The following is a 12360-nucleotide window of genomic DNA, read 5'->3' as shown; positions in this document are numbered from 1 at the left end:
ATATATATATATATCTAATAAAAGGAGCCCATAAAAACACCAAAATGTAGAGAGAAAAGTACTATATTTCAGAGACTGCTGTCTCTCTCCAGGTATATGAATGAGAAAAGTTTACAGAAAAAGTGGTATTTATACCAAGAGATTCGTCCACAAGTAAGCCAATTTAGGTCACCCCCGCTGATAATCTTCCTTTAATCTTCTTAAGCGTTGGTTGAATGAACACTGCATCGACGATGTCGGATGTCCAATTCCCTTTTGAGATGTTCATTACCTGCTTCTCTTTTATTAAGGCCGATTCCATCATTTGACTCTTGTACCGGCAGTTGCTGCTATAAATTACACGTGACATATTCCAGTTTATTCTATGGTTATGTTCATTTATATGATTGAAATAGGCCGAGTTCTGTTGTCCATACCTAACTGACCGTTTGTGTTGTATTAATCTCTGGGGAAGTGATTTACCTGTAAATCCGATGTAAGATTGGTCACAGTCCTGGCATGGGATCTCATATACCCCAGAGTCTTTGGGCGATGTCTTTTGTTGGACGTTAATCAGGGATTTGGCTAAGGTATTTGGGTAGGATTTCCCAAGGGTGTGAGTTACTCTCTTAATCGTCTCCAGGTGGGGAATTTTTATTTTATTGTTGGGTGTGTCTCTGGTCTTGTCTTTAGGGGGTCGGTAGAAAATTACGTTTGCTTTTTGAATTGCTTTCTCAATTATATGGTCAGGATACTTTAAAGATGAAAGTTGCTTGCGAATTAGTTCAAATTCTTTTTCCAGGAAATCTGGGGAACAAATTCGTAAGGCTCTTAAGAATAGGTTGCTAGCTAGACCTATCTTGATGGTATTGTCATGATAGCTAAAATAGTGAATATATGAAAGTGAGAACGTTGGTTTTCTGTATATGGTAAATTTTGTATTCTGTCGTGTCTCTGATTATTAAAACATCAAGAAAAGGAATTTTGTTGTCTGTTTCCCATTCAACTTTAAATTTGATGCTGGGCACTAATGCGTTTAATTTTGAGAGGAATTCATTAAAATTACCCCACTTATTATCCCAAAATGTTAGTATGTCATCCATGTATCTCATCCACAGCATGTTTTTGGGTTTTATTGCATTTATTACTGTAGTTTCAAAGTATTCCATGTACAGATTGGCTAAAATAGGACTTAAAGGACTACCCATACTACACCCGAATTTTTGCTTGTAGAATGATTCCCCGAATGAAAATACGTTATTAGATGCACATAATTCAACTAATCTTTATGTGTTATTTTGTCAAGTGCCAAAGGGAAATGATCTGAATAGGGGGATAATTTTTCCCTTAAAAACTGAAGAACGTCCTGTACTGGTACTTTTGTGAATAGGGAGTCTACGTCAAGGCTTAAAAGTTTTATGTTGTGAAGTGGTATATGTGCTTCTCTGAATTTGTGACAAAAGTCTTCCGAATGTTTGATGTGACTGGGAGAAAAAGTGCCTAAAAAAGGAGAAAGGAGGCCAGCTAACCATTTAGAAATTTTTTTTGTAATTGAAAGCTCCGGCGCATGAAACGATGGGTCTGAATGGAAGATTGTCTTTGTGGAGTTTTTGGGGGAAGACCATAAAAGTAGGTGTAATTTAGGGTATTAATTACTTTAAATTTCTCTAATAGTTCAATACTCTTTTTGTCTTGGCCAATTAATCTTACTTTCCGAAAAAATTCTGTGGAACGTTCTGGATTTATTTTTCGTCAGTTTTCGTAAGTATTTGTGTCGCTAAGGAGCTGGTTGATTTGTCGAGGTAGAAGTCTTTGTCCATTATTACAATTTTGCCGTCTTTGTCGGATCTACTTATTATAACATCTAACTTTTTTAGCGAGTGGATGGCTATCATGAATCTGCGGGGAACAGGATATTTCTTATGAAGGTCAGTTAAAGCATTTAGTAACACTCCTTTTAAACATATCTCTTCACGGCTGTAGTTTTTGTCAGATATGAATTTATCAAAAGCCACTATGAAGTCTAGGTTGTTTTTGCGGTCTGGCATTAGGGCAAAGGATAAGCCTAAATTTAAAACTAAATGTTGATTTACAGTAAGGGGGGTGTTGGATAAGTTTAAAACTTTGTCTTGTTGTTCAAGATTATTCCATGCGCTATTATCTATTAGGTTATTTAACTTGCGTAAAAGTCTGTTGGAATGAGTCACGCTATTATAGGCAGCAATGTCGGAACAGAATGAAATCAGATACCTGTATACGTGGTCCGTAGTGAGGAGGCGAAGATTAGATTGAGTTCCATATATCACTCTGCGTAGCACGAAGATGTCGTTTCTCGTATTGGTGATTCTTTCTTCCAGGAAAATCTTTGAAATATAGTACTTTTCTCTCTACATTTTGGTGTTTTTATGGGCTCCTTTTATTAGATGGAATTCTGTTGTTACAGAACACTTTTACCAGTCATATATATATATATATATTCTGTAGTCATACTTATCGGAAGAGATGGGCTACTATGATGTGTGTATATATATACAAGATGTCCAGATAAGTAGGCTATTCTACAAAATTAACCAGAAGTTCCTAAGAGAGATAGAAAGCACAAAACAGTATAGATAAAGGGTATCCCCATATAAAAAAAAATAAAGAGAAGCAAATACAAACCAAAACTACAAAAAGAAAGACTTAATGAAATCTCCCAACATAAAGTGGTGGCAGCGGTTTTATGAGTCTCACTTTTCAAACATCCTGGTTTGCATTCCTTTTCTACCTCTCTCTCTCCTTCATCTACTATAACCCTACTAATAGATTTTCCTAGCTAATATATTTCCTACATAACTATTCCTACAGACTTCTGTACTTCTTACACACACACACACACACACACACACACACACATATATATATATATATATATATATATATATATGTAATTTATAATATCCAACATACATACGGAATTTAATAATAATAATAATAAAAACCACATGAATTTTATTTACCAATAAAATCAACAATTTTAGTGGTAAATTCCTTACTCATCACAATACCGTCAGCAATGTTTCCTTTGCAACAGTATATGCGTAACGAGACATATTGATAGCGGTGTCCGGCTTCACGAAGTGTTTGTTATGGGCGTCTCTAGGCAGCCAGACTGTGTTGCCAATAGCCATTTAAATGAAAATAATATGCTTTTTTTTAATTACGAAAGCTATTTATCTTTTCATTAATTTCATTGATTTCATGTATTGATATATCTATTATTCTGTTGGTCTAATTTTTCCAGATGACTTGGTATTTGTGCCTAAAGGCGATGATGATTACTGCGTGTCAGTTTGAACAAGCAGACTAACGTTACTCGGCGGACGTTTCCCAGGCAAACAGTGTCGGGTTTAGCGCCTTAGTGATACTGATCTCATCATCAAGTCGCCCTACTTCAGTGGACGACTTAAACCACATACCTGCTTCCTATCCTCGTGTCCTATCAGAGATGGGTGCGAGATAAACAGGTGCGAATAGACGACGCTCAAGGAAGTTGCCTGTGGATACAGTTGTGACCATTTCCTAAGAAAAATAGATGTTGGTGAAAAACTGAATTTATCCAACTTCTCGTGTGAATCGATAAACTGCGTTTAAGAAAAAAATCGTGAGCAGCTGATGGGGGGTTATAACCTCGTATTTTACCCAGGGGATTGGAAAATGATATCCTGTGTTATTGTTTTTCTTACCATTTCTTATGTATTTTACATGCAAAGATCATAATTTCCTTTTGGTGCCCATATAGTAACGCATTTGCATAGATTTAGGTATACGGTTGCGCGTGCGATATGGCTTTAATGTGTACGTACATATTTTAGTGAATATATATGTACAGCAATACAGTGTAATACACATTCGAATTTTTGCGCATGTCAGTGTTAACGAATATTCTTGTATATTTTAGCGATATCTTAATTTATTATTCACTAAGCATCTGTTCTTACAGTATTCATTCCAACCTACTAAAAAAAAATTAAATAAAAGCCTCGATTGACCCAGACGATAACTAGAGAGTAATTTTCCTTTCCTCTGTTCCCATATTCCCAGAATTTGAACAAAAACCGTTATTTTTAAACCGTGAAACCACTCAATGCTGCCGTGAACGAAAACGCAGATTAGTAGAACTGTAGAACACGATTACACGAATCGTTCAGTAGGTCACGAACACTGACGAGTGAACGAAGGAGCACCTAACCTCACCAGTGACCGCACGAAAGCCATGGTTCGCACACGGGATACCCGAAAGTATCCTTCAGACGAGGATGAAGAAGAGGAAGAACTTCCGAAAATGGACGACAAGGGTCGTAAACGGGACTCCCGGAAGCCTCCTCCAGAGGAAGAGGAGCCTAAAACGAACACTAAAGGGCGTAAGCGCGATCCCCGGAAGCCTCCTCCAGAGGACGAGGACGACGAGCCTAAAACGAACACTAAAGGGCGTAAACAGGACGCCCGGAAGGACCCCTCCAAGGACGAGGAAAAGGGTAGGAAGGCGAACGACAAGGGTCGCAAGCAGGACGCCCGGAAGCATCCTGCCGAGGACGAAGACGACGACGACCGGAAAAAGGACGGAAGCAAAGAGCCCGTGGAAAAGTTCGGCGTTCCTTGGATGGACGAGACTTACGACGGCGTCACGTATCCTGAGCCCACCTGCGTCGAGGTGAGTGAATGCTGTAGGCTTACGTGGCTTTTATTTGCAGTCCTTTGCCAAGTTTATCACTTTAATACCTGTTTGATATACTAATATATATATATATATATATATATATATATATATATATATATATGGGCTCCTTTTAAAGATGATACGTACATAATTGTATAATATATAGGTCTATATGTACCTGTAGTACCATATGTATATATATTACACACACGCGCATATACGTAAATATATATATATATATATATATATATATATATATATATATATATATATATATATATATATATCGTGACTGGGGATTATAAATAAGTTTGTAATCAAACCGTGAATGATCATATAGGACTGGGGGAAATTAACACTGAACTTTATCCTCAACGTAATCTTGCGTTCCTCAAAACGTAATTTGAGTTTATACTATTAATAAGAATTGTCCCATTTCACTCAAGCCTCAATTACACTTTATGGCTATGTTAATAACTTGACCAGGTCATTAGGAAACATCCATAGGGCCAGATAAACTAAACAAAAAGGTATTTTACACTTTAATAAGACAAGTATGCTTCAGAAACATGGCCACCAAGAGGGAAGGAGGAATGGTATAATGTGATAAAAGAAAGGCCAGATAATCTAAACAAAAAGGTATTTTGCACTTTAAATAGCCTCATATAGTTCAGAAACATGGAGTTTTTTTTACGTTGCGTGGAACCATTGGTTCCACGCAACGGGACCAACGGCTTTATGTGACATCCAAACCACGTCGAGAGTGAACTTCTATCACCAGAAATACACATCTCTCACACCTCAATGGAATGCCCGAGAATCGAGCTCGCGGCCACTGAGGTGGCAGGTCAAGGCCATACCGATCACGCCACTGAGGCGTTTGGATGCTGATGTGGATTTTGGGATCTCTCAATAAAGAATTGATGAGAACTTCCGGAGGGATAAAGATCACTGAGGTGATAAAAGAGTCGAAACTGAGATGGTTTGGGTATGTGGTGGAGATGGGTGAAGAAGAGGGACTGAAGAGACTTTGGGTGGAACCTCTTAGAGGACGAAGGTCGAGGAGGAGGTAAAGGATTAGATGCTGTGATAAAATGAAGGAGGATTTGGAGAAGAAGGGTTTAGCGGAGGATACCGCCGAGTGAAGTAGTTGAAGAAGGAGTATTGTGGCAACCGACCCTTTGCTTCGGGATAGGTGTAGCGAAGAAGATGAAAGAGGACATTAAGAAGGGTTTTCCCTTTACTTATTCTTTCATGTTCAAAAGATTTTAGGAGAGATCACCTGGCTTCATTTATTTTATTAGGAGGAAACTTTCTTTCTTTGGCATTAGATTTGCTTGGAGTAATTTGTTAGCAATCAAGATCTCAACAGGATTATCATATGTATTTCATCTGATTTTTTTCTGTTAAGTTGACAGAATTTTGAAATGATTGACCTGAAATGACGTTATCAGTTATTGTTTATCTTATATTATATATATAAATATATATATATATATATATAAAGAAATATATATATATATATATATAAATGCAAAAGTAATACCAAGTGAAACAAATCATGATATATAAATTTTATATCTTAGAAAGTACCATTCTAAAATGTCATATATATGTATATATGTATTTATCTTATATATATATATATTATATATATATATATATATATATATATATATATATATATGACATTTTATAATTGTACTTTCTAAGATATAAAATTTATATATCATGATTGCACTTGGTATCTCTTTTGAATTTAGTACTGGAAATGGGGTGTCGCATTAGTGATTATTCTCAAATATAAAACTAATCTTTTGGCTTTTATTCTGTTTGTTTATCTGACGTGCTTAGCAATTCTAACCAAGACTTAAATGTCACGGAGATATTTCAAATTCACCTCTTTTGTTTCAGTCACTTGTTGTTTCATTACAGAATCGTACGAGATAGAGAGAGAGAGAGAGAGAGAGATAAAAAGTTCAGTCTCTGTCATTCCATTTAAGAATTTGTTCGATATCTCCAATATTCATCTAATTTTCAACACACGGACGGAGACTCTCAGAGAGAGAGCTGTCTTCTAGATATTTTACTTGACCACAAATGTTGTGAATTTTAGAGAGTGGAAAACAAAACTTCATGGTTTTTGAGAAGTATGTAAGACGCAGGACAATGAATAAGCCGCATTCAAGACTGAAATAGCGTCGGCTTAGATAACACAAATGGAACTGAACAATTCATCTAAAGCGGAAAAATAATTCTTCTGCAAAATATTTTGCTGTTTTACTGACGTCGAGAATATTATATCATTATTATTATTATTATTATTAATATTATTATTATTATTATTTTATATATATATATATATATATTTTTGCTCTATCACAGTCCTCCAATTCGACTGGGTGGTATTTATAGTGTGGGGTTCCGGGTTGCATCCTGCCTCCTTAGGAGTCCATCACTTTTCTTACTATGTGCGCCGTTTCTAGGATCACACTCTTCTGCATGAGTCCTGGAGCTACTTCAGCCTCTAGTTTTTCTAGATTCCTTTTCAGGATTCTTGGAACGTGTCTAGTGTTCCTATGATTATGGGTACAATTTTCCACTGACATATCCCATATCCTTCTTATTTCTATTTTCAGATCTTGATACTTATCCATTTTTTCCCTCTCTTTCTCTTCAACTCTGATAGTATTGCGACATCAATGAGTGATACTTTCTTCTTGATTTTGTCAATCAACGTCACGTCTGGTCTATTTGCACGTATCACCCTATCTGTTCTGATACCATATTAACAGAGGATCTTTGCGTGATCGTTTTCTATCACTCCTTCAGGTTGGTGCTCGTACCACTTATTACTGCAAGGTAGCTGATGTTTCTTGCACAGGCTCCATTGGAGGGCTTTTGCTACTGAATCATGCCTCTTTTTGTACTGGTTCTGTGCAAGTGCCGGAGATTCGCTTGCTATGTGGTTTATGGTTTAATTTTTCGTATTGCACTTCCTACATATGGGAGAGTTGTTATTTCCGTCTATCGTTCTTTGAACATATCTGGTTCTTAGTGCCTGATCTTGTGCCGCTGTTATCATTCCTTCAGTTTTCTTCTTGAGCTCTCCCCTCTGTAGCCATTGCCATGTGTCATCGCTGGCTAGTTCTTTAGTCTGTCTCGTGTATTGTTCGTGCATTGGTTTATTGTGCCATTCCTCTGTTCTGTCTGTCATTCTCCTGTCCCTGTATATTTGTGGGTCTTCGTCTACTTTTATCAGTCCTCCTTCCCATGCACTCTTGAGCCACTCGTCTTCACTGGTTTGCAGATATTGCCCCAGTGCTCTGTTTTCTCGATGTTGACGCAGTCCTCTATACTTAGTAGTCCTCTCCCTCCTTCCTTTCGTGTTATGTATAGTCTGTCCGTATTTGCTCTTGGGTGTAGTGCTTTGTGTATTGTCATATGTTTCCTAGTTTTCTGGTCTATGCTGCGGAGTTCTGCCTTCGTCCATTCCACTATTCCTGCACTGTATCTGATTACTGGCACTGCCCATGAGTTTATGGCTTTTATCATATTTCCGGTGTTGAGCTTCGACTTGAGTATCGCCTTGAGTTTCTGCATATATTCTTTCCTGATCGTGTCCTTCATCTCTTGGTGTTTTATATCCCCTCCTTCCATTATTCCCAGGTATTTGTATCCCATCTGGTAGCTTTATCCCTTCAGTCCTTGTTACTTTGCCCTTTTGTATGTTGACTAAGGTACATTTTTCTATTCCAAACTCCTTCCTGACGTCCCCAGATACAATCCTTACAGTCTGGATTAGGGTATCTATTTCCTTGATGCTCTTACCATACAGCTTGATGTCGTCCATGAGCATTAGATAGTTAATTCTGTTGCCTCTTTTCTTGAATTGGTACCCAGCATCCATCTTCCGCAGTACTTTTGTCATGGAAATCATGGCTACTACGAAGAGTAGTCGGGACAGTGAGTCGCCTTGGAGGATCCCTCTCCTGATGTTAAAATCTGCTAGCCTTATTCCGGAGCTTGTAAGTATTGTATTTCAGTTGCGCATTGTGTTTTTGAGGAAGCTGATAGTATTTTCTTCTGCCCCATATATTTTCAGGCATTCTATTAGCCATGTTTGTGGTATCATGTCGAAGGCTTCTTATATCTATCCATGCCATGCTTAGGTTGGTCTCCTTCTCCTACTGTTTCGTTCATTACCATTTTGTCTATCAGGAGCTGGTCTTTTGTGCCCCTACACTTCCTTCTGCAGCCTTTCTGTTGGTGGGGGTGGATGGTTTGTTTGTCTCCTCTAGGTAGTTGTATAGCCTTTCACTGATGATACCTGTTAGTAACTTCCACATTATTGGTAGGCAGGTGATAGGCCTGTAGTTACTGGCTATATTTCCCTTACTCTTGTCTTTTTGTACTAAGGATGTTCTTCCTGTGGTCATCCATTTGGGCGCATGGTGATTTGTGATACAATGCTGGAGTTGTTCTGCTATTTTTGGGTGTAGGGCCTTGAAGTTTTTGAGCCAGTATCCGTGGACTTCATCGGGACCTGGGGCTTTCCAGCTTGGCATTTTCTGTAGTTGGTGTCTGTCTTGATGTCAGTGAATCTTTGTTTTATTCTCCCTGTTTCTTCAGCCTTGACTTCCTGGAGCCATGTTGCATGTTTGTTGTGTGATGCCGGATGTTCCATATGTTTTCCCAGAGTCTCTTATTATTATTATTATTATTATTATTATTATTATTATTATTATTATGTTACTCATAAAATCACATAATCTCATGAGTCACTTAAATGGCGAAGAAATCCATTATGGTGCAAGTGTAAACATACATTAAAAATATATACATAATGAATTGTTTATATTGCTTAAATATATATTCGTGCTTACACCCTTGTGGAGTTATTCGCCACTATTATTATTATCATTATTATTACACGAGACAGATAGGGTCGTACTTTCAATCCTCACAAGGTCAACCAGTAGGACTTTCTCTCAAGTGAGGGGGGAAAATTGGAGGAAAGATAGATTATTAAAGAAGTTGGACATCTAGGTAGGAAGAAACCAGTGAGAACTGAATGAAAAGTAAAAGGCAGAAAGGTGTGTTCAGCTGGGGCCCGAATGGATGGTGCCAAGAACCTTTAGTAAGGTCTAATTACTCGAACGAATACGAACAATTTTAGGTTGCTTTGGAGTCGAGAGGGAATGGAGTATATACTTCAAGAGGTAAAGAATGTGCTCCATGAATTAGTCAACACTTTATAGCCCCTTGGTGGAACTCACCCTGTGAATACATCCATCAAAACCATTTAAAATGGATCGGAATTCATGGAAGAAATTCAAAAGGCTTCTAATTCCATCGTTACAGTTTTGAATTTTGAATACGAAACGTGACATTTTGTCAAACTGCAGATGGCTTACGTGGTACTTGTTCAGGGTATGAATAATATTCAGTTGAACACTGCGACATAATTATTTTTTTCTTTTCATTTTTTTAATGAAAATTGCAAAACTATTAGAAGTACAGGCGACATTGTTTCGGATTTTGTCTGCATAAATATGACATGAAACCCCTCTCCTTATCCCGGAGGAAATTGCCATTTTTCGTAAGCTTTTTATAGGCTTAATAGATTAGAATATAGAATTTACGCACAGACCTGGGACCTATGAGGTCATTCAGCGCTGGAACGGAAATTGAGAGTAAAAAAAGGCTAGAAAGGAATCACAGGAGGAAAACCTCAAAGCAGCTGCCCCATGAATCAACATGAATCAATTGTGAAGTGAGGGTGGAAAGTAAGATGGAAGAAAGAGAATATGAACGGCGGTACAGTAAAAGAAATGAAAGGGGTTGCAGCTAGGGGCCGATGGAATGCGAAGAACCTAAAACAATACCTACAGTCAAGGTCCTTTAAATATACTCTCCGAGTATATGTAAAGGACCTTGCTACAGTGTGCCGCATGAGGTGTACTGACGGCACTAACCCCCTAAGGAGTAAAACGGGCATGTGAACAATTGCTGATCCAGACCGAGAGGAAAGCCAAATTCTTATATATATAGTATATATATATTATATAATAATTATAATATATATATATATCTATGATATATTAATATATATAACACTTCTTCCTCTGTCTGAATCACTAGCATTTTCCAACTTCATTGAAACCTCTTATCATTCATTTTCTATTTATTTCAAAAGGCATAAAAGTAGCTTACGATTTTTAAAACGACAAATATGTATGAGCAAGGGTAAACAATCATGAATTAGTAACCGAACATAAATGCTGGTGACCCGTAAATACCAGTACGATTGGTAAATGTGATGGATTTGAGTCAATTCAACAAAATTGCCTCAACATTTGGCAAAGTTACTCATGCTAATTTATTTCAATGGTATTTATGGGTACCTATCTGTCATCATGTATACTTACGCATTTCTTGTATTACACTAAAACGCATCTGTATAGAGCTAATGTGTGACTACTATGGAATAAAAGTATCATATATAGAATTTAGGCCAAAGACCCAGCGCTGGGACTCATGAGGTCATTCAGCGCTGAAAGGGAAACAGGAGGAAAACCTCGCAGTTGCACTATGAAACAATTGTTAAAAAGGGTGGAAAGTCAAATAGAAGAAAGAATATGAACGGAGGTACAGTAAAATGAATGAAAGAGGTTGCAGGTGGTGGCCGAAGGGACGCAGCAAAGACCATTAAGAAATGCTTACAGTGTACCGGGTATAAGTGTGCAGAATGAACGTACCTTCGTCCTACGCTTCTGGAGAGTAGGTTTTCCCCATAAAATGCAACTAATTAGGTTAAACCTACTTGTCAAGTAATCTCGAAACGTCAACTAATCTCGAAGACTGACAGAGCTACAAGAAAGTACCAGAGCGCTCCCTCTTCCTGTTTATAAGTTAAAACGAAACTTATTCCCGTCATGAAGCAAAAAAAAAAAAAATTAAAAAAACTCGATCAATAAGGTTAAACGAACTTCCTCCAGGGTTAAATGGACTTCGTTTAGATCACGCCAAACGCGCTCATGCACAGGAATTCTGGCCTCTGTTAATGCTTCCACTCCTTTAGTCTACTCGTCATGCAAAGAATTCAGTACTATGCAGGTATCATATACGTTATATATTATATTATATCTATATAATATAATATAATAATATATCTATTAATATTATGATATATTAAATTAAAGAGAGAGGAGAGGAGAGAGAGATAGAGATGAGAGTAAACGAATTGTGAATATCGAAAGAGTCACGCTTGTATAAGTGACAAATATTCATTCATATATTAAATATATGTACCTATATATATTCATATATATATTTATACACATACATGTTTATAAATATATATATATATATATATATATATATATATATATATATATATATGTGTGTGTATGTATATGTATATATATGTACATATATCTACCGTTATGACCGATTTTAAGTTTAATGATACAATGGAATTCATTCGGTTTTATTTGATCTTATGTTCTTGTATTTTCTTCAACTTGATATCATTACTGTTGAAACCCTCAGAGCCTGGAATATTATGAATATCTTATCAAGATTTCGTTAAATTGATGAATAATGTTAGAAATATGCTGGAATATGCGTCTGTTTTTGACAAAGTTCATGGAAGGTTTATAGACCAAGTCATAATTAAG

The 12360-nt window shown here is 36.9% G+C and overlaps 1 protein-coding gene across 1 annotated transcript in view; it reads left to right on the top strand.

Moving 5' to 3' along the window:
• Positions 1-3346: 3346 nt before the first annotated feature.
• Positions 3347-12360, top strand: part of LOC135224699 (uncharacterized) — a 100832-nt gene continuing 91818 nt past the window's right edge. The window contains exons 1-2 of the mRNA XM_064263969.1: positions 3347-3485; positions 4063-4672. Of these exons, the coding sequence (XP_064120039.1) occupies positions 4235-4672 (438 nt within the window). The 5' untranslated portion in view covers positions 3347-3485; positions 4063-4234. The remainder of the gene's footprint in view (positions 3486-4062; positions 4673-12360) is intronic.

This window comes from Macrobrachium nipponense, chromosome 12, assembly GCF_015104395.2.
Source record: "Macrobrachium nipponense isolate FS-2020 chromosome 12, ASM1510439v2, whole genome shotgun sequence".
NCBI classification, from domain to species: domain Eukaryota; kingdom Metazoa; phylum Arthropoda; class Malacostraca; order Decapoda; family Palaemonidae; genus Macrobrachium; species Macrobrachium nipponense.
Note: the sequence above shows the minus strand (reverse complement) of the source record. Positions and strands in the feature narration are given on the sequence as shown.